The sequence below is a fragment of the Cloeon dipterum genome, chromosome 4, assembly GCF_949628265.1.
Source record: "Cloeon dipterum chromosome 4, ieCloDipt1.1, whole genome shotgun sequence".
In the NCBI taxonomy this organism is placed as follows: domain Eukaryota; kingdom Metazoa; phylum Arthropoda; class Insecta; order Ephemeroptera; family Baetidae; genus Cloeon; species Cloeon dipterum.
Window position 1 is genome coordinate 20,867,903 of NC_088789.1, and position 26,545 is coordinate 20,894,447.

The 26,545-nt window shown below is 42.3% G+C and overlaps 1 protein-coding gene across 7 annotated transcripts in view; it reads right to left on the minus strand.

Annotated features, from left to right (window-relative positions):
- The window catches only part of LOC135941683 (uncharacterized), a 57,970-nt gene that overhangs the window by 10,524 nt on the left and 20,901 nt on the right, over positions 1-26,545 (minus strand). For all 7 annotated transcript variants that reach the window (XM_065487321.1, XM_065487320.1, XM_065487319.1 and 4 more), the window contains exons 5-25: positions 25,662-26,481; positions 24,832-25,216; positions 24,621-24,671; positions 24,474-24,535; positions 23,881-24,092; positions 16,163-16,217; positions 11,517-11,604; positions 10,944-11,030; positions 10,780-10,827; positions 10,448-10,622; positions 9,482-9,607; positions 8,099-8,300; positions 7,391-7,567; positions 7,228-7,320; positions 6,396-6,563; positions 6,089-6,304; positions 5,584-5,794; positions 5,357-5,516; positions 4,328-4,433; positions 606-758; positions 50-208 (exon numbers count right to left, since the gene is read on the minus strand). In XM_065487321.1, the coding sequence (XP_065343393.1) occupies positions 50-208; positions 606-758; positions 4,328-4,433; positions 5,357-5,516; positions 5,584-5,794; positions 6,089-6,304; positions 6,396-6,563; positions 7,228-7,320; positions 7,391-7,567; positions 8,099-8,300; positions 9,482-9,607; positions 10,448-10,622; positions 10,780-10,827; positions 10,944-11,030; positions 11,517-11,604; positions 16,163-16,217; positions 23,881-24,092; positions 24,474-24,535; positions 24,621-24,671; positions 24,832-25,216; positions 25,662-26,481 (3,754 nt within the window). The remainder of the gene's footprint in view (positions 1-49; positions 209-605; positions 759-4,327; positions 4,434-5,356; positions 5,517-5,583; positions 5,795-6,088; positions 6,305-6,395; positions 6,564-7,227; positions 7,321-7,390; positions 7,568-8,098; positions 8,301-9,481; positions 9,608-10,447; positions 10,623-10,779; positions 10,828-10,943; positions 11,031-11,516; positions 11,605-16,162; positions 16,218-23,880; positions 24,093-24,473; positions 24,536-24,620; positions 24,672-24,831; positions 25,217-25,661; positions 26,482-26,545) is intronic.

Here is a 26,545-nt window from a genome sequence, read left to right on the forward strand (position 1 = left end):
ACACGCATGTCGAGCCGGTTGTCTATCCGCAGCTCCGCAGGCGTTTTACCTGGCTGCCTTCCGTGCTGTGGCTCGGGCTTTTGTCGGGGTCAGGCGAGGACATTTCTAGTTCGGACATCCTGCTATCAGCCCGTCCATGAGGCCCGCCACTGTTCAGCTTCAAGGTTCTCTTTCGTAAGGTCGCCGGAGACCAAATCTCGAATTCAGCCTAATGACAGATGAGTGGCATGAAATGAAATGGGAGGTGCTGAGCTCCACTCCACTCCACTTAATGATTGAAAACTAGATTAATGTTTTGGGTTAATGGACATTTTGTACATTTTTTCCCTGGGACTGACGCAGAATAAGAGTTTAGTTTGTTCTGCCTCTGATTGAGAGCTTACTCAAATTGGAAAAATAAGTAGTAATTTTTCTGGGACTGATCAGATCACTGTTTTTTTCAATTATGATGTAATCAGTAAAACAATAACTTTTATGTGAAGTTCATCCATTATGTATAAAACACAAATAAAAAATTATATTTTTTATTGTTTGAAATGTGGTTAAATTTAAATGAATTCATTATTTTCTTCGTATTTCCTTTTGCTTCTACTGTTTCAATTTACCTCTGGGGTAATAGGCGAGTCAGTCTGATTAGCTCCAAGCTGTCCAGTCATCCACTGCTGCAAGTGCAGAAGGCTGCCCTTGTTGATGCCCGTCTTGCCTAACAAGCGGCACTTCTGCTCGATGATTTGGTCCAACGCCTTCTGCGAGCCGGCCTGCAAAAACAGCAAGCTGTACTTTCGGTCCCACCTCGTGACCTCACAGCTTGTTTCTTTCGATCTCTCTTTTCTTTTTAATCAAATTTATCCAAAAATGTTTCAAACGCAAGCTGTGCAGTCAACATCTCAGAACCATCGTGTTTCTTCTAGAACATCTAATTTTAATGTAAGGGCCGAGAATCGACATGCAATTTAACGTGACTGCTTTCTAGCGAAACACCGAGAAAGGGACGACATGCAACTGGTCAAATTTATTTATTTGCCTCGGAGGAAATGAAATTCGTTCCACTTTCGCCGGGCGGCATTCACGTGATTCATGCAGAATGCCGTTCGGAGAAACTTGCTCTTTCCTCTGAGTTGACACATCAATTTGATTTACAACGGCTTTCGCGCACAAAAACTGCAATAATACATTATGGAGAAGGAACAAAATAGAAAGACACTTTTTGCCAAATTACCATTTGCTAAAAATGATGTTTGTGGTGATCAATCTATAAAATTCATGGGGACTAACGCGTTTCAAATTCCCAGCAAAATGTGGTTTTTCAGCCGATTCGGTTGGGTTTGCATTCAAAAGTGCAAGCAAGTTTGAAAATTTCCATTTGCCGGAATTTAAATTACATTCATCAAGTTGATGACAGCTAAGGTGTGTGTTTGAGAAAATGAGAGTCGTGTGTTGTTAGATAATAAACTCTATTGAAAAAGAAACACGATTCGTTTTTATACATGAATCCATTGAGGACAGAAATCGTTCTATCAACTAGGAAACTATCCTGTGTGTAATCTTAATCATAAGGAACTTACACTAATGTATTCTACAACCTTTTGCAATGAGATTTAACACTACAGAGAAGAAAAGGGTAGTCGTGCATCAAGAATAAATCTTAAAACGTTAATTTGCAATTCTCATCTATGTTTAAAATCCTGGGGCTTCTCACTGCTGCCTATTATAAATTATAGGAAACGTCAAGAGGCAAATTTTAGAAAAAGTTCGGTACTCTTGTGTTGTGTTAAAAAGGAAGGAAATCTCTACCTTTTGTTGATTGCGTACATGTTGCAGTGAGTGGCGTTTAAAACTAATTTGAACTCTTAAAATTCGAAGACTTGTTTGTTATTTTATTTGAAAGACTGTTCATTCTGCCGCCAAAAAAACCTGTGCATTTTACTCCGATGCCAGTCTTACGTGATATTAATATATGTTTATTTCAACTGCGAGTGCTCCATTAACCCTGAAGTGCGAGACAATATAGGCCTTGGAAAAAATTTGTACCTCGTCTCCTCCAAAGACTCAAATTTAAATAATTGTGCGTGAATTTGGAAAAATAACCCCAATTCTGATGACAACTACCTCGTTTTCTGAATAATTTTTTTTCATCAGCCCCGGCACATGTTTTCCCGGCCGCCAACAGCATTCTGGTGAGTACATAGATTATAATACATATATGTTATTCTATCACAGAGGCAGTATTGTTGATCTTTTCCTTCTTTTAATCCACAAAATTTTCCAATAGAACAGGTCGTCAAAACACCATTTGACTGCTTTTTGTGTATAATGTACGTAACCCGTCGAATTACAATAGATTTTGATTCATATAATGACACTCTACATGCATCTTACGTGACTAAAGTCTTACATGACAAGATATACAGTACATTTTCTTGTTCTCGTAATTCAAGGAGGCTATAGCATTTTGTGCGGGCAAAGCTATATGGAAATACGGCAAGGTTTCTGAACCCGGATTTCAGGATCGACAAGTGCTATTATATTTATAGAGAGAAAAACGGCATGCAGTACTTGCGAGAGAAAGAGAAAAACGCGGAAAGCGCCAGAAAGTTTTATTATCCTAGATGAAGAGTCAAAATTCGCATCAAAATAGATATTTCCATTAGCTCAGACTTTGCTATCCATTTTAAATCGGGCGGAAAAGATAATTCGGGGATGGATCGTTAAAAACTGAATTGTCTCGTGAAACCCTGGGTGAACCTCTAAAGCAAAAAACGCTACACGAGGTGGCTACCGAGAGAGGAACGCAAACTAGCCCATTGAGCGCTTATTTGGCCTCCTTGAACCGCACATGCTAGGAGGGCCTGGGCCTGCGTTTGGGCCTGTTCTCGGCCGGCGTCGGCTTGGCCACCTTGGAGCGGCGGCAGGCGCACATGACGCGCTCCACCGCCGCCATGAACCAATGTCATGGTGGCTCCGGCTTGCGGAACGTGCCGCCCAGTCTCTTGTGCGAGGCGATCGATTCCCTGTCCGAATCGTTGTCCAGAAGCAGCTCGGCCTCCTTTCGCTCCGAGTCCGACTGTCTCATCGCCTCGGAAATCATGTCGCTCGACAGCGGCTTGATGGTCGACTTTGAACTGCTTTTCACTGGCTTTTTGGTTGGATCCGCGGGTTTCGGTTTGTTTTCCGACTTAATCGAGTTTTTGCTTTCAGATTTGGTTTTTGTGGGCTCCGGTTTGGTTTGGGGCTTGGATTTGCTTGTGGGAGAGGGAGAGTTTTTGTTCGAAGCCACCGCCGGCTTTAATAACGTTTTGTTGTTTTTGTCCGCCGGATGTTTCGGCGTGAAGAGGTCGGAAAAAATCGAGTGCATGGGATTTGTGGAGGATTTGGCATCGAAACTGGTGGACGCGTGGATCTGCGTTTGGGTCACTTGGAGGGGGAAGAAAAGATCGTGCAGGAGCACGTTCAAAGGGTCGTCGTTCTCCTTTTCATCCTTCCCGTCTTTGCTCTCGTTCGACTCGACCGACAAATGCTTCCGCGGGGGCTTTTCTGGCGGTTTTTTCGCGAGGTCTGCGATCGGTTCTGCGGTCTTTTTCGCCTCTCCACTCGAAGGAGATTTTTTAGGCTCCACCAGGTGCTTTTTAGATTCTGCGGTGGGCTTTTTGGGTTCAGGGGTGGACGTTTTTGTTTCAGGGGTGGACTTTTTTGGTTCAGGGGTGGACGTTTTTTTCGGTTCAGGGGTAGACTTTTTATGTTCAGGTTTGGACATTTTAGGCTCACAAGGAGCGGAAGTTTTGACCTCGACCTGCTTTTTATGTTCGGAGGACTTTGGGGGTTTGGGAACGTCCTTTCGCAACAAATCGGCGGCCTGCTTTTTCTTCGACAAGTCGACTGTTCTAGCCACGACCTTTTTAGGCGTGTCAACGATTTCGGCCAGGGTCCTGACCGCCTCGACGGACACCGAGCTTTTGACGGCGTGCTCCTTGGGCCGCTTGCCGACCGGCATTTCGCCCGAGGCCGACCTTTTCGGAGTGTCATGCGTGGCCACGACGGCGGCGGCCGACTCCTCGGCTATCGAGTCAATTTTGCCGCTTTTGCTCTTTCGCATCTCGAGCAGCGGCTCGGCCCACGACGTCGTGTCCACGTTGGACTCCAAAAAGCGCCTCTTGGACTCGAGGATGCGCATGCGCGCCTCCTTGAAGGTACGCGGCGACGACTCCAGCAGCGCTGCGTCGATCGGCGTCTCCAGCAGTTCGCGCGGGAGGTGTTTCGGTTGCGGCGGTCGAGGGGTACTTTCAATTAACGACTCCTCTAATTTAGCAAGGAATGGGTCCGGACGCACCTGTAGTCTGCTCGGCGAGTCCACTGTGGCGATCGAAGGCTGCTCGGCCGGCGAATCGAGGGGACTTGCGCTCGGCGTGCCTCCGCGCACCGTGTTCAGGTAAATGCTGCAGCGGCAAAAATGCAAAATGCGGTTCGATTAATAACATGATCCCATGTTTTTGTTTAAATTTTTTTACCTATTACAGAGAAATAAACAGAATTGAATTGAATAACGTTTAACTTTTGTCCCTTAAAAACTAATTTTTTATATCATAAAATTTAAGTAAATCTGTACTGGAGCGAAGAACACACTGGGAATTCAAAATAGTCACATATGTTTTTCTGTATGCGCCAGATTCACTCATAGACACCGATTTTAATACTTTTGCACCACTCCATAAATCATCTTACATCGTCTTTGCAGCCAAAAACCATCTAAAAAATCTTAAATAGGGTCAATAACTTATGATAAACCTAAAAAACTCTAGTAAAACACGCAAAATAGTAAAAATATAGGTGGTGCAAAGTAGATATTTCTGCAAAAATTATTTTCAGGAGGTTTTAAGCAAATTAAAAAATTACATTTTATAATCTATGGTTGTACTAAACATAAAAATAAAAATTTGAATTGATTTTAATATATTTTGGTTGTTTTTTGTTTTAAATAAATGCTTCTCAAATGTTTCAAATTCATAAAATAGATATTTACAAATTTAAACTTTATCAGATTTTTATTTTAATAAATTTTATTTCAATATAAATTTAACTGTAAAGATTAAATTTTTTTTTAAATTTCGACTAACTTTATCATTAATTTTAACAGAGTGATACATGAATTTAATGAAATTATTGATAATTATCTTTCATTAAATAATATTTTTTATAAAAAGTAAATATTTTTAAAATATTAATTTCATCTACACGTATTTAGAGAACGTTGTTCTTGATCTAAACCTCAATTAAATGGCTGTTAAATAGTACATTTTAAATAGATATATTAATTTTGGAAGTTTATGATATTTAAACTCTAAACTAAGACTCAACTCACATTTGTCTCTGGATGAGGTTCTGCCACACAGCCTTGAGCTCGGGCGTAGGGGCTCGGAATGCGATGCTTTTTCGACGGGTTTTTCCAGACTTGTCTTTCTTGGCGTTGGCGTCCAGCGGACTGGGGGGTGGTGCGTCGATGATCAGCCGAAACTCATTCTCTGCGCCATTTTTAAGCCAATTATGCCGACTTATTAGGGATAGAGTGGTGAAAACTGGGGCACTCACCCTTCTTCTTGATCGTGAAGCACGCCTCCGTGACCGCCAGCAGCGAGAGCGGCTCGTCCGTCACGAAGAGGACCTTGTCGCGGCTGACCGTGGCCAGGAGCAGCAGGTCGCTGAACAGCAGGGCCCAGTAGGCCTTCGAGCTGCGGCCCTCGATTCTGCTGAGGTCGCCGCCGAAGATCCACTGCCGCCCACCCGTATTCAGCTTGAAGGGCTGTCAACGGGGCGTATTAAGACTTTTTCAATGCACTAAAAGTAGAGGTCTCAGCCGCGAGATTTAAGGCGGCGGCTGGCCATTTTCACCGGTGGTTGGCTCGGCTGACACTATTTTAAACGTGAAGTTTTTGATAGGGTCGGAGAGCATTTTTTTCTCTTGCGCTTTTTAATTCTTGACCTTTTTCCCCGGCGGCTGGCGCAGTTTAGCCAGATTCACGGTGGCTGGCGGCTGCCCAAATGATTAAAACTGGCCGAGACCTCTAACTAAAAAGGATCGTAGGTGTTTGTTTACCTTGCATTTGGTGAAGACGAGTCTGCTCTCCAAATCCTGGATGGAGAGAAGCGGTTTGCCCTCAGAGTCGGGCTCCATGAGGCCGGAATTGGCCGTGATATCCTTATAAGTGACCTCGAACGCGTGGACCACTTTTGAAAGAGCTGCGTATTCTTCATCATTAACTTTAGAGTTTTTCAGGACGGTCTGCAAAAGCTTCAAAGTTTCCCGGTAGTGCTGCAAATGGAGTTTTTATAGCCGTACTGCTGTGATGCGAAAGCGAGAGAGGGAAAGAGAGAGAGAGAGAGAGAGATAGTAAATCGCATACCTCGAGAGGCTTGTGGAGGAAGGTAGTTAGATCTGGACGTCTTTTGGGAATTGGAGGGTCGGAGACTACTTTCATGAAACCGGGGTGGCTGCTTTGTTGCGCCAACAGGCAATCAGCCTTCTTCAGGCCCAGGCAGTACTTGCGGTACGCATTCGTCAGCGCTTGCACCTAAGTTTCGCAATTTAAATTAATAAATTATTAGGACTGACAGAGTGAGTGCTTCTCTCGTGAATAATTAACTAAAACAACAACGCTTGTCTTTACGCCGCCAGATTTCTGCCTGTATAAATTTCATAATATAACTTTGCAAGGCGGCAACAGATTTTCATGGTAATTATTGTTTTAAATGGGATAGGTTCTTTTCTACTCTATTAAAGATTGTGGAGTTTCAATTCAGTCAGCTTCTCAGCCATTTTAGGTTGACGTTTTTTTACCAAGTATTAGTTTTTGTGTTTTTCGGTAGCGTTAAATTTTTTATTGATTCAATTAATATTTATTTTTAAGTGTCATCAAACAACTCTATTAAGCATTTGAACCGCAAAACAACAGTAAGTTGACATTTATTTGTTTTAGGATCTGCAAGAGGCACTAATTATCCTAATTATTCATTTTTTTCTTGTGTTCGCAAGAGACACAAACTTTTTTTAATTGTCTACTAGAGACTTTTTTTCTTTAGCTGCTTTAGCTGAACAAAAATAAAAACCAGGTACTGTTCTGTACGAGGTTAAAACTTATGATAAATTAATCAGAAGGAGTGCAATGAGAAATCTTTCTTTTTGAACGCTCAGGGGAATGAATAATTAAAACCAGACACATCGATAAAGACGCTTGCCTTGTTGACGTAAACCCTTCCGAGGTTTTGCCCAAGAGAGTCTGTGTCGTCGGTTAGCATCTGTTCGAGCATCTCCTCAGTGAGCATGACCAGCTGCATAAGGAAAAGAGCACGAATTTAAGGTGCCAAATTCGCTCGCACGAAGGGGACGAGAAAGGCTCACCTCCTCACTGTTCTGGAAGAGAATGAAGTGATCCTGCGAGGAAAGCAGGTCTTTGCGGTCGGCGAGAGGCACGAGGAAGCGGTCGACGCCGAAACGCATCGCCAGCGCAAACTGTTGCAGCTTCTGCAGCAGCTGGTAGATGGCCCTTTTACGCGCGTCGTCGGTGCTCAGCACCGCCTGCCAGAGTTAAGAGCAGAAAGTGTTTGCATTGCATTTGCACAGGCGGACACGAACGAGTTTCCGACACACATGTCATGCAAGGCAACAGCATTTCGTGATGTAGGCAAATGTTCTGTCGCGCCTGTTGCGCAGGTTGCATGCTATATTTTCGACTAGCTCTAAATCATGGGTTGAAATTTATGCAAATAAAATTCTGTTTCATGCGATAAAGGGTTTAAAAACGAAATAAAATACACAGGAAATAAGGCATAAATTAACATAAACATCTTTTTAATGATGCAAATCATAGCACAAAAAAGCCGGGGGCTGGCATCACAAAATGCGTGTTCTTTAATTCACTTAAAAATAATAGTCAGGCGTACGTACAAGATGACACAATAATAGGCAAAAACAAACAGCATAATATGTACAGCGTGTGGAAAACGAGCGTTTACTGGCACAATGGTAACAAGGGCACTTGTTTGATTATTTGTATTAATCTCATCGCTAAGAAACTAGTCGGGCTCAAACGATCACGCCGGAACCCACCTCGCTGGAGAAGGTGACCTGCGGCAGCTGCAGTCTTTTTCTCAGGTCGGACGTGGTGGCACTGCAGTCGGTCACCGACGCCGAACGCCGCGTCGCCGGCGGCGGCATCGGCACGGCGGGTGTCTGCTGCGGCTGCTGCAGCACCACTCCGTTCGGCGTGGTGCGCCGGTACACCTCCAGGGTCAGGTTGTTGCCGCCCAATCTGCAATCACAGCCAGAAACCAAATTTAAATTCATGCGTTGATAAAGTAATAACCAGCAGCTTAAAAACCACTAATGTCAAATAATTTTAACAAACTAAAATATATTTGATACACTGAAAACAATTTCAAACAGGCCAATAAAAATAATCAAAATTTGTTTATTAAATATAGGTAAAATTGAAAATGTTTAGTTTGGTTTATTCTATTTTATTTTGAAATTTTTATTTTGTTTTTTGCTCTGTAAACTTATTTTATATTGCTTCCATGCTCATCTTTAGAGAACATTATTCAACAAAAATGCGGTTCAATATTTAGTGTCCAAAGAGATCTAGTATTTTATAATGTTTTTATAGCTGAAAAATTTATTTGCATTAGTCCCTTAGTGTTCAAAGCCGCTAAGAGACGGAGCAACCGGTCTCTTACAATTTTAAGCAAATATTTGAAGAAATGGTACATTGATAGGCTGAACTGATATTAATTTTCTACACATCAAGAGGAATAATTTTAGGTGCAGATCCTGAATATCGTAGAAGATCGAATGAGCATTAATATCGTAAGTATTCGGTGGCACCATCTGCTGGCAGCTTCGAACACTAAGAGCTTACGCAAATTGTGAATGCAATTAACAGCCAAAACATTAACAGGCAGCGTAACAGAGCGGCCCTCCTGAAGTAATTATTTTTATACACTTATTAAATATATTTTTTACTGTTCCAAAATTACTATTGCTCCGTTCCCAGACTGAAAAAATCCTCTTTCCAATCGAAACAAAGAGCTGATCTGATAAATCAACAGGCGTTATCGTTTTGCGGTTCAATCCGCCCCCGCGGGAGTACGCGTGAAACAATTTAGCCGTTATTCAAATTCTCCTGAAAAAACGCGTGCACTTCGGCCGGGGGTAACTCCCTCGGGAGAAAACACACGCCGCGCACTGCGGATGTGCTGAGATTTATTCCGCATCAAAATTTCAGTGCTTTGCGCCAGCCTGCCGGTGGCTGGCTTAATGGGAAATTACAAAATGGCCTCGAGAGACCGCGCGCGCCCGACACTCATCTCGAGGGCCGGCGCGAATAACGGGCCAAATCGCCCACTTGTTTGGTTTCAAGCCGCAAATGCGCCCCCCTCCCTACAGCAGCCCTCGTTTGTGCCGTGCGTTCGGTGGATGAAATGTAATACCAACCTGATCAGATTGAGAATGGCGTCTTCGGGCATGGTCACCACGTTCTGGTTCTCAACGAAAATGATGTAGTCGCCTGGCCTCATGCCGGCCTTGTCCGCGGGCAACCCAACCTCCACTCTTTCGACCCTGCAAGCAAATTCGTAAATATATTAGTTTTTATACTACATCATTTTTATTTGTTCGTTTGAAAGCACCGACCCCAGAGCAATGATTGGCGCGTCGCACGAATTGGCCTTCACTAAATATATTTTGAGAATTTTGTTTGTTTTATTTTGTTAGGGTTATTTTTGTTTTATTGTTAAAAAATTGAATTATTCAAAAGTATTATTTACAAATCTACAAATAAAATGTCATTTTCAATAAATGAAGATATTTATATTTTAACTCTATGATCACTCAAAAATCTGGTCGATATTTTCAAAAATTATATATCCTGTAGAAACAATTATGCAGCTTTGTAATATAAGATTTAAATGCTCATTATAATAGCTTCTTTCTCATTATAGTTTGCTAAAAATTGATATGCCTGGTCATATGCAAAATGGAAACATTAAAAAGTGCATTTCTGAATTCAGTTTATTTATCAATAGCACAGAAATTTACGATACACTGATACACTCCATAACGAATTTTTCCCCAAAAAATTCAATTCTCTTTAGCTTTGTAAGTAGTTTGAAAATTGATTTAAAAATTGTCATTTAAAAATCAGACTTGGAACTATCACCTAAAAAATTCTTAAACTGAAAATTGTCCAAAATTTCTATTTATTTGCTGTTTTTCAATACTAAAATTTGCTTTACAGGTAGTTAAATTTTTTAACAAGAACAATAAGAATGAGTTTTGTCCTATTGTTCTTACCTTTTCATTTTTATTTTTTTACGTTGTAAAAGAACATTTTTTCCTTCATATTGCCACAAAGAGAGTTGCTGGTATAAAAATAGATGAGTGTAAGCAAATTATTCTCACCTTGGTGGTTGGGTCCAGGCGACGGAGAAGCCAAAGCCGGTGCCCTGCTTTCGCATCAGTTTTTTGGTGGTGGTGAAAGGCGTCCTGCCCAGGGCGGAACTCGGCTTCTGCCCTTCATCGGCAGGTGGCTCCAGCTCCAAGTGACACAAGAAGGTATTGTCCTCGGTCTGCGTGCCTGCAGGACAAGGAAAAACCAGACAAACTCGTCAGAATTTTCGTACAAAAATACGCCCGGGGTGTGTGTGCGGCGTCGGCGGCGGCGAGAGAGCAACCCTCGGCGAACGAGTGCCCTCCGCGCAAACGACGCGCAGTGGAGAGAGAAAAATACTCACTTGGTGTTGAGAAGGCTTTTCTGTATCCGGAGCGCCTCTTGTCGTGACCTAGAAACAAACATCCCCCGTGAAAATTCCTCTAGCGGCTTTATTAAAAATGGAAATGTGTTTGCGTTTGACTGAGTGAGAATAAGAGAGCGAGAGAAGGGCTTATTTGCACTTACGTCTGGGCGTGACTGCGTCGTTCTCGCGAGCATCGTCCAGGCTCGAGTCTGACATGTGCTCCGCCATCTCACTGCTGTTTTTTGATCCTGAAACACGGAAATCCAGGTTGGAAATGCTTTCGAGACTTTTTGGGACTAAAATCAATTGGGTAATTTTCTAGATTAATTGCTACTCCTCAGAAAAATCCTTTTAGCTCATTACTCTCTAACATGAAGATAGATTTTAACTATTTTTAACTTTTTAAATTGAATCCACCATTTCATCTAGCGTTAACCCTTTCATCCTCAAAGTATATAGCACCAATAATTGCTCTAGAGAGATTTATATATCTCGCTGACACCCTGAACATTTAAATATTTTTATGCGGCTTAATTTATTGCAAATTAATTAAGACATATAAATAATTAATAATAATAAATTAATAAATAATATTACGTATATGGATAAAATTAAAAGAAATATATAAAATAAACGTGAGTATTTAAAATAAACTATTTTATTACTTTTAATTAAATTTTTTTAATTGAATTTTAAAATTTCAACAATAATCTGCAATATATTATTCAACATACCTGTTAACTGGCCGGTGGACTTGGTGACAGCTACGTTCTGGGAGCGTCCTGTGCTCGGAGAAAGTACCAAGAAAGATCCGCGCACGTCCTGCAATCCGAACAAAAGCCAAAGGTCAAACGTGCGGTTGCAAACTTATCATTATTTCGATTTCAACAGGCTCGTGTGTGGAAAGAGACGGCGTCTCGCGGGACTTCGCGCCCGGGAAATCGAGCGAATTATGCAACGAGACAAGCGGTGGCAATTTGTTGCTCCTCCAGCCATATTTCACGAAAACGAGACTCACGCGAAGCCACAATTTATTTATGGTCCCATTCAGATGAGAATCGAATTACGCGCCGGTCTAGTGCAGGAATGCGCCGCGCTATTAAAGTGCGAAGCCCGTCAGAGTGGATTTACTATTCGCGTATCGATCCGGAAGCCTGCGAACCACCTCGTGTGTCCGCTCCACTATTCAAAATTCGTGCTTTTCCAGCGGCTATATATATGCCGAGATTAAGTGAGACGAGTTAAAGCAGAGCCGAGACGCTCGCTTCTTCTCTTGTTTCGTTCTCGATGCTTCTGCTGCTTGCTCGCCATGTACTCCACCGAGCAGCCTTTCTTTTGCTCCAAAAAGACTTGTTGAAAGTTAAATTGCCACCAGAGTGAATTCGCGTGACAAAAACTTGGCTTCAGAGTGAGCACACTAAAGTGCTTCTTAACAGCGTAATAATTTCACGAGATAACTTGTACATCTCAACTTGCTTGCTCCTCTGAAACATCTATTTTCTAGACGATTAGGTAGATAAAAAAGGAAAAAAGCATTTGAGACGTTTCAAAAGATTCCTTAAGTTTCAGACGAAACAAAAAGGAACTCTTTTACTGCAAAACATATGAAAAAATAATTTTTACAGCGAGACGAACTTTTCTAAATGTGAAAATTTATAAATGGGAGAGTGATTTAAAAATAAATTAAAAAACAGAAGGTGAGATTGTCATAAAATCAAAAACATCCTGTAAAAGCGAAATCCACGGGTCGTTGGACAGTTTTGGTTCACGATAAGCAAAATTGACGATATTCAATCGGTCCGCGTGTCCCTACAAAAATTGTTCATCATTTTTGTGTTAAAAAATTGGTTCTCAGTTCACATCTGCAGGTGGCGAAAATACAAAAAAAAGGAAAAACAGTGTCTGGTTACGATTCCTCTCGTCACGAGCTCAATCAAAAGAGATTAAATGAAATATTACAGTTTTCTTTCGGGCATTTTCTTGATTAGAGCATTTTTAACATAAGTAATTAATTGCTGAATCACATTTGAACAAACTTTAATGAAATTTTCTAAGCAGGGATAGTTTCATTCAAATACTGCTCTAATTAAATTTGAAAAAGTAGTTTTTTTAATATTTGCTTGTACTGTAACCGCCAAATCTCAACTTCTAACCCTAAAAATTGTAAAAACTGCACACCTTTCAATCTCTCCTGGTGCTCTCAGTGGTTTTAGAGGTGTTTGTTTAACAGCAAGAGTGAGATTTAACATTTTTTCTGAATATCTCGTGGGCAAATAGAAACCAAAATTTGATTAATTGATGACATTTGCTTCCTCACTTTTTAATTTAAATATAAAAAATTATTCTTCTAGAATTAGAAATGCAAATCCCATCGGAATTTCTCAGTCAATTTCAATTTTTACAAACGCTTGATAAAATCTTCAAAATGCAGTGAACCAATTCGAAGGCAGTGTGAAATTGTGCGCCAATTGAGTTTGTTTGCGAAGGAAGCATTAGATCAGCGTGCTAATCCCGCAAGTCTGCGCGGATCGAAATTCGCCGGCAGCGACGGCTGCAAGTAAGTGGCAACAAGAGCAGAAATTGGAACGGCCGCGTGCGTAAATTTCCCAGGACGCCAGACGCAGGAATTCTCTCGTTTCTGGATCTCATTTATTCCCGCGCGCAGAGGAGCTGGGGCACATTTATTTTTCAGTTTATTTTCCGTGTTTGGCCATTTGGCACGGCGCTCGGGGAAAACACGCTCATTTCTCACTCGCTAAGCAGTCCCAGCGGCCGCCGCTTAAAACCGCATTTGCATTAAATCAATAACCGCGAGAGAGACCATCTGGGAATCAGTCTGACGAGAGAACAATAAGCCTGATAATGCATTAACTCCGGATTTTAAATTGAATTTTTATCAGGAAAAACAGTCGACTATTTTGATACAGAAAAACAGCCGTTTTTCGGAAATGATAACCAATTCTCTATCTGACCATTGATTTTTTGCATTTTTTGTTCTATAAAAGGATACTAGAGGGTTTTATAGTGGAAATTATTAAATTGAAAAATATATGCGGCATTTCTTACATTTCTTTCATAAAGGAATGAATGATTTTATATCATACACGTCTGCAGTTTTTATTTATGAAGCAGAAATAAAATCTGGACAATGCACCTTTGGAACCAATTTTTTTTTACTTTTTAGACGGTTTTGGAAGTGTTTGACGCTTCTAAACGATATAATGCAAAACTCAAATCGCTTCAAATCGCACGATTTGTGGTCCTGTGACGATTGGGAGCTCAGCAATAATTATAATCATCTGCTAGAATTCACAGCCCATGTTCATTTTGTAAAAATGTGGAAAAACTAATGCTTGATAAATGGAATATTCTAAAATCTGCAAATATTTAGAAAAAAAATATAACACACCTCATTGAAAATTATCTTGAGAGGATGTGTAGTCTTTTTTATCCCTCACCGTGTGTGCAAATTAGCGATTTTCCCTTTGAGATAGTGTCGAGTAGAAGGCAGAGTTTTGTATCGGTATATGCTTGTTAATTTTCCAACAGCACGAGAGGCAGCGATCAAGATTTTTCCTCGCGTGTTTCAAAAGCTGGCCTCCTTTGTCCACTTGAGGCAGCAGTTTTCACCTCACGCTTTTCGGGAATCACGTCAAGTGCAAAATAATAAATTGTGCAGCGGCAATGGAGGCCGTCAACGGTGTAGAAGGTTCGCCAAAACCTTTGTAGATCCGAGATATGCTTCGTACCGTAATTTTTGAGGCATTGGCTAATCACAAATCTCCCGGGGAGGGTTGGTCGGGGGCTAAAAATAGGCTGACCCACTTTTGGCACGTTTTACTTGATACAATCTGCATCTTTCCAGCTTGGCCTTTTAAGCATCCGCAAGAGGTACTAGATCATAAACATCTCACGGGAGCAAAATCATTTTGATCTCGCTACTGAAAAAAAAAGTTAAAATTTGCACAACTTCACCTCTTCTAGAGTGCAGGAACCCATTCCACTTTCCGCCGTGTGCCTCCAGGGAGGCTTCCAAGCCTGCGGGCCGGAGCTTTTTTAATTTGGCAAATGCACGTGCATCCATAAATAAAGGTGCGGGAGAGAGATAAAAGCTTATCGCTGGGGCCGAGCATTCCATTGATCCAGCGGCGCGAAAATAGAGTTAAGCGAGAGAACTAATGGTATAGGTGGTGTGTTGCTTGTGGGTCATATCCGCGCGGGAAAACGGCTTCGGCCACGCCGGCTGAGCGGTAATTGACGTCAGCCTTGGACGAGCACGCCGCCGGGTCACGGTGTGACCTTTGAGTGTGTGTGTGTGTGTGTGTGTGTGTGTCGCTGCTCTATAGCCGGATTTGACATAAATTTTTCGACTTGAACTCGAGGAATGAGGAAAACATTTCTTGGTGTTAACGGATTTTTCTTCCTGTCTTTGTTTAGGGACATTCCGCTGCAGTTCGAGATAAAATCGAACCGAATCGCCAACTCGGCGACGACTGACTTTCTTTTCTTCTTATTCAGTCTGACGGGTTATCAGACTTGGAGAAACTAACTTCTTCTTCTTCTTCTTCTTTTGCAAAGACTATTATTGACGGATGCGTGCGGCTATTTCGGGCGCCTAAAAGTTCCGCAAATAATCACTTATACAGCCACCGACGGGGTACGGGCTCAACCCTTTTTTATAGTGACGTCAGACCTCGCTAATGCGATATTGGAGAAGCCTAGACTTTGCATGCTCTGTTTGTTGTGCTTTTGACAAAGATGATGAATTTGTAACCATGACTGTGTCCTTTCAGATATTTTGTTGATTTGCTATTGAGAATAAAAATCGGGAAAATGAATCAGACAAAATAAAGAGACACATAATATGTGGTTATCTATTGATCTTTTTTAAATAAAAGAGTAACGAAACCCAACTTATTTCAATTAATATGAAGTCAAATATGAATGAAAATTGTACACTTAAAAACTAAAATTAATTAACCAATTAGCAGTTAGTACAAAAAAATTAAAATATGTTTAAATATTTGGCAGAAAAATATTAAAAAATCGATACGTTTAAAATTGTAATTTAAACGCAGAGTTGTTCGCTATCAGGGGTTACACATTTCAAAAAAAGTAAATCCAGCTTTCGCTGGTTGATTTGGAAACAACAAACAAAGCACGTACATTTGTGTCGGTTCGGTGGTACGCACTAATTTTCACATTTGCAAGAAGGAAGCCAAATTACGGTAGGCTGGGTAGGCCATAACATAGCAGCGCTGCGACTTGATGAAATTTGCAACGGGCTCGTGAAATTTATGTGCCTTTATGGGCAGTCACGTTTCGGACCGAGCGGCTGGCCTGGCCGGCCTCGGGCATAAATTAATTAAAATCAGCTTACCTGTTTAAATACATCGCCGACGCCAAAGGACATGCATCCCACACACTCGCTTTTTCTGCAACAACACAAGAGAAAAATGAACGAGATTAGTCAAGCAGGCTCTATAATATGATTTGCACGAGTTTGTTTGGCGCGGAGCCAGCGTAGCGGAGGTAATATCCACCTGGGCACCAAAGATTTTTCCGCCCTTGTTTATTACTCCTCGGTCAACCCGCCGATGTTTTATTTACTGAAGCTATGTGCGCCAATCAATACGTGGCACACTCTTCGCCGCCCCATTCGTTCCAGCCCTTTCCCCTGATGATCGTTTCGTTTCATATCACCAGCATGCAAGGGAATGTTCTTTTTATAGAGTCTCTCTTACTCACCAAAATTTAACTTTTTAGTGGATTTATGCAGGGAGTTGAAAATTATTAGTATTGTTGTCTACGGTGACAAGTTAATCAATGCGCAACAGTCAAAAGAGGAGCTTGCTTCAATTAAAATTTGCTAATTTTCACAAAAATTTACAGTGCTTATAGCCATATTTTCTTGGCAGACTTTTATTCCTCTCGTCGAGATCTTTCCAACGGTGCGTGGCATGTTTTAGAGAAACTGTGCGTCGTTGAATAAAGTAAGATTTCAAGTAGGGAGACAGTCCTTACCATTTGGAAAGGTTGCTAGCCAATGTTCTCAAAATCAAGTTAAATTTTGGCTTTAAGGGAAACCCTAGGGATTAGATTATATGCATTGAAAGCAAGGATTTTCAGGGGCTTTTCAGTTTCAATCCTCTTTAAATTACAAAATAACACTCCAGGCAACAATAAATACCTTTTTAATCCTTTTTAATAGATAATTCGGAACGTGTAAAACTGATGGTCGATTATTTTTCTGCACCTTTTGTATGAACATAACATTTCAAAATCTATTTTCCCATTAATTCAATTGAAGGGGTGATTATTGCCAAAAAAATAGCAATTGTCTAACTGTGAGCTGCTTTTCCCTTCATCTACTATTTAACAAATAAATAGAAAAAATGGGTCAAGTTGGCCACTTCATTCTGATTAAATAAACCTCAGCACGTAAATCAGTGCTTGGGTTCAGTTACTGAGTGGCAAAATGGAATGAAGCGCTTGCAAAACAATTAGCCTAAGCGCTGCAGATGCAAGTGAATTCATTAAACGGGGCGACAGCACTCACGGCCGAGTGAATAATTAACTGAAAGCGTACACACGAGTGACATATATGTATTCCTGAGCCTAATCTCGGCATGCCGATGAATTATAAATGACAGTGAGCGCGGGAGTTAGTTTGTTGCGCTTGCAAACAAACACACACACCGACGGGGATGAGGGTGGGGTGGCTTTTGAATATGATATCGGCGGCAGCAAAACAACGCGCTACTTAGGCCTTTAATATTTGACGCAGCAGCAGTAGCAGCAAGACATCAAGGCGGGGATGCACAATAGCTAGCGTTTTTCACGGCAAATTACTTATTCAGCAGCAAGCAACGCCGTCGTCGTCGACGGTGTGTGCACGGAAAAAACTTTCGCGGCTTTGAAGCCGATTTCTTTTTTTTCGCAGAGAAAAGAAACGGCTTCTTTCTCGAACAAAGGCAGATAAAATCGAGAGCGAATCGTCATGGAAGCCAAAGCAGCAAAAGCAGTCTTCACTTTGCTTGCTCAAAGAAAGGAGGCGAAGAATTTTCCCTCTGTTTCTAATTTCGTGCAGAGTGTATGTACTCTGTATTTTTTTTAATGTGTGTCTAAAAGAATTTTTTAAATTTTGTGCTCTACCTCTGCATTAAAAGAGTACCTTGCTACAATTTAAATTCAAATTACACCAACTTTCTCCAAAATTTATAGCATTTAACCATATTTTCCTTCCAAATAACAATTCCTCCCCTTAAAGGTTTGTGAAATGAAATGAGATTTTAAGGACGGAGACAGTCCTCAGCTTTTGAAAAGCATGCTAACCTTCCAGAATATTTATACAAGTCAATTTTGGCATTAAATCATTAATAAAGGATCAATTTATGCATTGGCATTAAGGATATTTCGGAATTTTAAAGTATCAAAAGCCACAAAAAATCTCAGGCTGAAATTCCGAAATAAAAAAAATCGATCGCAAGGCTCGTTACTCACTCGCAGGTGCTGCTCTTTAGTACAAGATGCACCGTGTACGTGCGGGCAAACAGAATGGGAAATGCGAGGTGCGCAGCAAACAAAGTAAAGGCAGGTGTGTTTGACTCTGGCAGAGACGGTGACGGGTCGAGGTGACAGGCCTGCGGTGCCCAGAGCGAATTGACCTGCCAGTACAACAGCGATTGGACGCTCGCATTGTTCGCCCTATTGTGAGCAAGGCTGCAACGGGGGACGAATGTTTGCGCCCCACTCGAGTTGATTGAGTCGAACGAGCTATATTGACCCTTCCAATGGATATTGTTTTCTTCGCCTTTACTGCACGGATTCGTTTTGAGAGAAATTCACTCATGCAATGGCCGAGAGTGAAACTGATTTGATGGCACACTTCTCCAGAAGGAATAATGATTTTTTGCGTTGGTGACTGCCAAGTTGATATTTTTATTCCAGTGCACCGTCAGCTCTTCTGCTTGCACGCAGTTAGAGTGGGGATTTATCTAAAACTCTATTAGTTAATGGAGAGCTGAGAGAACGCGGTTTGAGATTTCAGTTCGATTTTTAATTTACACAAAACGAATAATTTGTTTTCTTTGAGAAATTCTAATTTTACTGGTCAGTGGAACTGCAACGCAACAAGCTGATCTGATAAATGTTTTTTTACCTCAGAACATGTCAATGCGATGGAGTTTTTGGCCGAAACGAGCGATAATTAAATTGGTGGGAAATTTGAACAATTGCCTAAAGCAAAATTTCGCAAAAAGGATATTTTCCTCCGATCAGAGATAGGTTATTATAATAAGACAAGAATAATAAGATGATTCCATATCTTTGGCAAGTTTTCCGCGTAAAATAAAACGTTTCCAAGAATCCTTGTAACACTTTAAGCGTCCCTCCAAGATTCGATTTAAGCCAACAACGTCGTAAATTCATTATAAATCAACCATGCCAGGCTTTCGAATTATGCATAACTTCACGAAGATCACCCCTAAAAAACGGTGAAAAACTATTCCGAAAGAAATAGTTGTTGAACATTTTGCAAGCCTGTATATACTAAAGAAGCCGACGTTTCGCGAGATCTAGATAGTAGAGCGATGGTGCAGCGCTCTCATACATCACTAAGACGTAGTTAAAAATGTTGAATATCAAGTAGAACTTAACTGATACGCTTTGAGAAACATTTTAAAAGCAATCGCAAGGGTCCATATTGATTCACCCCACGCCGCTCTAATTGAGATTAACGAGGGAAACGGGAGAAACATTCAACCCGGCTTAACTGAGAGAACTTTGCCACATTTTTCTTCATTAAGGTCCGTGTAAAACAATTTTCTAGAAGCAGGATTTTCTAGAATTTGCCATCGAACGAACATGGAGGGCAGAAAAATTAGACGATTATCATCCACACGGACAATTTGGTGGGCGAAAGCCACCAGAGAGTCTTTTCAGGCAAATTTGGCACACCCGGCGTCATCAAATCTCGAGTCCCATCAGTCCAACAGCTTCTGGCAGCGGCGGATGCCAATTTCCGGGTGCCAAATTCCTCGTATTCTCGCTCGCGCACAGCTGACACACGGAGCTGGCTTATGCAACCGGCGCGTCCCAGCTGCACGCGCGGGCTGCCTACCTCCGACCGCGTCCAGGATTAAAATCGGCGGGGCCGAAAAGAAGGGCTGATTTTCGCCAACACACTCAACTACTGCGATTTGAATACAAGAGAGAGCGCGTTCGTTCTCGTTTTATTGCGGCCATAGCGCGGATCGATACTGCGAGGTCACGCGGCGTTTCTCACCACAAGAGTGCGAAAAGCACGCCGTGAGCCAGTCGATTGAGACATTCCAGAACAGACGGACAGAGGAAATGTGAATTTATGGAATTGCCTGGCAGGCTGATACGATTAATGGCTGCACTGGCCAGCATATAATCCTAAACTTTCGTGGATTGACGCCAAATGTTTTTATTCTTTAAATTGATGTGATAAAGCGCAAGAATTGTTGGCTACAGTAAGCAGTTCATAAAATTTTTTGTATTGACAATTTAGTCTACAACTTGTAATAATATAAAGAGGTCCTTGCCGATTTCCTCCAAAATCTATAGAGTTTGACTTATTTTCTTGGTAGATTTCGATTCCTCTCGAGATCTATCCAACGGTGTTTGTTGCGAAACAAAATAAGATTGCAGGAACCGTTCAACATTTGAAAAGCATGCTAACTTTTCAACTACTTTTCTAAAATATTTACAGTACTACCAAGGCCAATTTTTGCTCTTACTGAAGATTTAGCGGGATTTTCTAGTATAAATCCTTTTTAATTTTAATAATTTATGGACAAGACATATTGTTATGTATTGTTTTTTGGCTTTTTTTAAAATCTGATTACATTTTAATTGCTTGTTATTTTTGTTCTGCGTCGCAAAAAAAATTTGTCCAGATTAGCAAGAAAATCGGGTGCTTTTAGATCAGTTGATTTGCCGGAAAATCAGACGGAAGAAAGGAGACAAGTGCCCCTTGGTTGTTTTGTTGGGGCTGATCAAACGAGCTTTTGTTCGGAATGCACTCGTCATTCATTCAGCACCTGGCAGCGGCGGAACGGGCCCTCGAGCCCGCTCTAAGAGGCGCGATAAACAAAGTCTAATTGAACGAACGGCGGGTGGGCGGGCGGCGGGCGTCCCTTGCATAATGCACCCTCGGAAAATGATGCGTCCCCGGTGGGCCCTCGCCTGGCAACGCGGCCGACGAGGAGGAAAAAATAAATTTCAAGACTCACGCGCACGCAGGCGAGACGGCGTCGGCCGGGCATCGGCCTGCAGCGGCCCCTGGACGGCCTCCACGGGGCTCCGGGGGGCGCTGGGTGGGCACTCGCGCGCACTGCCACTCGGGGGGCGGATTTTGCGACCGACCGACCGACCGTAGGGAGGACTGCTCTCGCACTCGCTCGCTCTCTGGCTGCAGCAGCCCCGGCCAAAAGTTGCAACTCTACGCCAGTGTGGGCCGCCGCTGCCGCTGCCGTCGACGATAAAAACAAGCAGGGGGTGCTCACTGCGCGCAAGCAAGGGTTGCTTGCCTGCCCGGTCACGTGACCCAATATTGATCCGTGTGGCGTCACTGCCGCCGCCACCGAAGCAGCAGCAGCAGCAGCAACGCAAGCAGCAGAGGAATGCTCTCCGTGTGCGTGTATGTGACGACGGAGGAAACTATTCTTCCACCCTCGTACACCCTCGCGCACCCACTACGCATGCAAACGCGCGCCTAGCCGCACCAAGACCCTGTTACTGCCACATAAGCGCACTTTCTTTGCCTTTCATCCCTCGTTTGATGGGGCGAGATGGACCGTCGATTGCACCCGGCACCCGGCTTCCTTTGACGATGCAATGTTGACATCAGCTTTGTGTTCAAACAAAATTAACACATTGATTTTCAACGTATAAAATAATTAAAAAAATTAATATGTTAGGTATACGTAATTTATAAAAATTTTTATATTCATAAATATATCTTATATAAGTACTAAATAATTTGTAATAAGAGTAAATTCAATTTATTTAATTAATTCTATATTTATAAAGCTATGTCATGTGTTACAGAGAATTATTAAAGACCAAAGCTTAAAGTTAATTTGTCAAATAAAAACATTTTGGTAATATTTTTAGTGGCATTTTATTGAAGAAAATCGTTATTTTTCGAAACAATTTAAACTTCCTTAAAGCATAAAATATGATAAATTTAATTAATTGGAAAATCAACGATCATTAAGTTGGCTCACAAGTGATGTGTGTCCCGGAATGCAAAAAATGCCCTTGAGCATGACAATGCATACATGTTATGTTGAAGTACACCTATTAAGATAAATTCTAAGAAATCATTTTGATGTTCTTTTATATTGGAAAAGAGCTAAATTTATCCACGGTTCCGTTCAAATTTCAAAAAATCAGTTCCAAAATTTGTATGCTCATCAAGTAGCAAGATCTGTCTCCTTATTAAAAATCACGTTGTTTCGCTAGTAAAGAATATTTACTTGATATTCGAACATGCAGTTGGATAGATAACGAAGAGATCGAGGAGTTTAAATCAAGCAAAAACATTGACAGTTCGTTTAATTTATCTATTAATTTGTCAAAATCTGAAATTTAAATATTTCTCGGCCCTAATTTCAATATGGCACACTATATTTTCCACTAAAAAAATTAAAATGGCTAAAAATGCAAAAATCAATGCTTTTCGTTGTTAACTAAACGAAATGGGCCAGCAATGCACGCAGCCAAATCGCCTTTTCGAAGATTTTTTAAATTTAAGGAAAGCCTGACTGAGACAAATAAACTGTTTCCACAGCTGTGCAGCGATCCTTATTGTTAGTGCAGAATTTTCGCGTAAAAGATGCCCCAAGTTGATCCTTTGAAACGGGTGAAATTAACATCTGCGCCCTCTCAGCACTTTGATGTAACCTTCGCTCGGAATTTGAACTCGCACAATTAAAAAGTTTGAAGAAGCGGCCGGCCGGCTGCTGCGCGTAATTAAGCTGTCGTTGGCCCACTTTGCCTTCGGAATTGAATTAAAAGTCGCCGCCAGGCTGTCCGCATCCAAGTTGCTGACGTGCGTGTTTGCAAAGTTGCGCCGGCGGCCCGGTCATCGGACTAATTATCGTTGCGGGAGGCGCTTAACAGCAGCTTAATTACAGCCGAGGCGCCTTGCAAAATGCCATTACGGCATGCGGTTTGCAGACCGGCCGGCCGGCGTCGCAACTTGCACACACACGCCACACCACACTGAAGCCTAATTCATCGAGACATGGCGCGCCCTGATTGTCATCTCGAGAAAGGTGACGCAGGCAAGGCTAACTGCCGTCCTTGTTGCCAATTTATCGGATCAAGGGGGTGAAAACGCCGCTTGAAAGGGTGAGTTATGTGTTTAATCCAGAGACAGCGCTTTCTAATTTCGTTAGGGGAGTGAAAATTGATTGTTTGGCACAATAACTCATCCCTGCATGCTTTACACCGTCAGCAAGAAGTTGTATCTGTTTGCGGTGTGGTAATAAAAACCACACGTGGGCCTAAAAGAGTTCATAAACTATTAAAATAAATCTCCAAGAGGAAATTAAATCATTTTTTATGTATTGCAATTCGTTAAAAACTATTTTTGTGTGTTTTGGAGATTTTATCACTTTTCTAAATGTGCATTTTCTTCAGTGTTGTTTCGCAATGAATGTGAGAAATTGCTAATGAGGCCTGAAGCTCAGAATATTAAATTGAATTTTCATTTTACGCCGTATAAAAATAAGGATTTCTCTTCGAGTTTTCCTCAATAGCTAAATATTCAATGTTCCTCTGCGAGAAAATATTCTTCATCAGAGCAACAAAAAATCAATGAAATCAATTAGCGAACACCAAGGCGAAGCGGTAATTGCTTAAAATTGAAACGCGTCGGGACTAAGCACGGCGTTGGTTTCTCTCTTGGCAAAAGTCAAACAAAACGCCGCCGCCGCCACCTAATTGAGGCTCATAATTACTCTCCGTGCCTTGGCCTCACGCTCCATAACATCGAGTAAGCAAAGGGTTTCTCGCTGCGGTGCAGGGAACGTGGAACAAAAGAGGAAAAACAAGCAAACTCACCGGTGTTTTTCCGCTCTGGGGCGTAGCCAAACCGAGACAAGTACGCGGCACTCGCTGGCCACTTGTTCCTCGGCGTCGAGCTCGAGCGAAAACTTCTGGTCGAAGCGATACACGGGACAACCGGCTGGACCGGAGGCTGGACGCCGCACGTTCGTCCGCTGCGTCTCACCAATTGGCCCGCCGTCACAACCTTTCTTGGGCAACACGCAAATCTAAACAGAAAATTTATAAACGTAGTTACAAATATTTATCAATATCTTAAAAACGTGGTATGCAATATTTAGTATATACATTTTTTACATTTTAAAAGTGTTAAATTTTTTATTTTAAAAATTTTTAGTAACTTAATTTTAAATTATTTCAATTAACATTTTGGCTGTTAGTATAATATATTTAAAAGTATAACTTAATTTTTTTATATAGTCAAATAGTATAAATAAGTGTGTCACCGCGATAGAATTGAATCAGGTAATGTAACCTCTTGATCCCTTTTCACTTTTGAACTATTTGTTATAATATCTTTATATAATTCTGATGTATCAAAGCTCAAATTAAAAAATAATGCCTGGAATTAAAAATAAAACTAAACTTACTTTGACGAAAGCGCTGGCTGGTTTGCCAGGATCACGTTGGGGTAGATTAGTGGCACTTATCACTGCAAAAAGGGGAAGAGATCGAGTTAAATGAAAAGCCGGCTCGCACAGTAGGCACGCGTATTTTACTTATTTACGCACACTTACCATGAACAGTCAACAAGCCTGCGTTTCTGTACAGCGACAGCTTCAGCTCGCCTGGGAAACGTAAAAATAGTTTATTTATTGCAGGAACGCAGAGGCTGCGTAAATGGCCGCTACGTGACTCCATTCAGGAGAGGGACGGTAAATTTGATTTTGGCTCCAAATCCACTGCACCATTTCCCAGAGGAATGACAAATAAAATTAATTCAAATACCTTTGGCCTTGGACCGTTTCTTTCTCTTCCGGCAGGGCGTCAGGTTAAGGGCCGACCTTTGCCTGCCGCACGGAGAGACGTACGAAAGGCATCGTCTGGAGCGCGACTGCCTGTCCACCAGCGCGACGGGACTGTCCTTATTCGACTGCTGCTCGCTGAAGCTCCTTTCGACCACGGGCGTGTGGAACACGTCCGCCTCGGCCCTCACCTCCCTCAGCACCGTGTCGATCAGGGACACGATGTCCACGCCAGAGGTGGTGGCTGCCCTGCTCGTCAGGCTGGTTAGGTCGACGATTCGCGCGTGTTGGATTGTGGCCTCGCAAGCGGCGCTCAGTGGCGTGAACGGCTCTTGCCGCGCCATGTCCGCAATTGATTTTGTTTCCATCTGAAAATGTGAAAAGGGCCCATCTCTTTTAAAATGTAATTTATATTTGCTTTTGATGATGAAAAATAAAATAAAACTAGATATTGCTATACAGTTTTTTTTTTCAATATTTCTATAAGCCAAAATGTAGCCATAAATTGGAAAATGTATCTCTAGACAATAAATAGCGAGCTTCCCGTGGACAAAAGAATAATTTAAAATTTGAATTTTTCCTGAAGCGTTAAATATTACAGCGTCAAGGAAAAATTAATATTAATTATACTTTAGTCTCAATGTTGTCTGTCTGAATCATTAACTTGGCCTAAAATTGTCACTTCAAGCTTTGGTAGTTATTAATTATGACGCCATTTTTTTAATATTTAAATCATCAAGACGCAATTAATATTTAGACAAAAATTCAAAGGACTTTTAAAATTCAAAAAATCTGTTTAGTAAAAAAACTCACCGTGACTTGGAATGGCGGCGTGTCCTGGTCGGCGGGGAGGGCCTTGTCCTGCTGCCTGAACAGGGTGTGCAGTCGGTGCGAGTCCCAGGTCTCGTTGAGTGCGGACACCTCGCTGGAGGCGACACTGTTGCGCCAGCTGATGAGCTCAGGGGTGAGTCGGGGCGTGGGCAGGGTGAGCGCGATGGACGCCTCGTTGGCCTTGAGGGTCGTGTCGTGGCCTGAACTGCCGATGGACGCCGACCTGGCCGACACGCTGGACGTCTCGGAGAAGCGGCGCTGCCGCTGCACGCCGGCCACGGGGGTGTGTCCGTCCGAGTGGCGCCGGGTCCTCTTCCTGCTGCCGCCGCTGCTGCCGCTGCTGCTGGTCGGCGGCGAGTTGTTGGTGATGGTCGCGTCCAGCGGCGACAGGTTGATGTCCTTCAGACTGGCCACAAATTGTGACATCACCGAGTTGTCGCTGTCCGACCGTTTGGGGGGTGGCTTCTCCGGCAACGGCGGCGGCTTTTCGGGGGTAGACAGCCTCAGTTTGGACACCCGCCGGCTCAGCGGCGACACGGTGGACGGCACACCCACCGGGGGCTGCAGGTCGAAGTAGAGCGGATTTTCCACCTGGTGGTTGCCCACCGACTCCTCCAATCGTTTCCGCAAGGCGAGCAGGCTGCCGCCCAGGTCCGGACTGTAGTCGATGCACAGATCGGACGGCTTCAACGGAGACACGTTCAGCTGCGGCTCCATCGTCTTCTTGCGCTTTGGCGTGCGTTTCGACAGCCGCCGCTTCGGGGTCGAGTGGCACGACGTGCAGTTTGGCCTCATCAAATCACTAAAATTAAGATTTAAACAGGGTTTGATTATTCTGAGTAATTTTTAAATAGTTTATACCAATA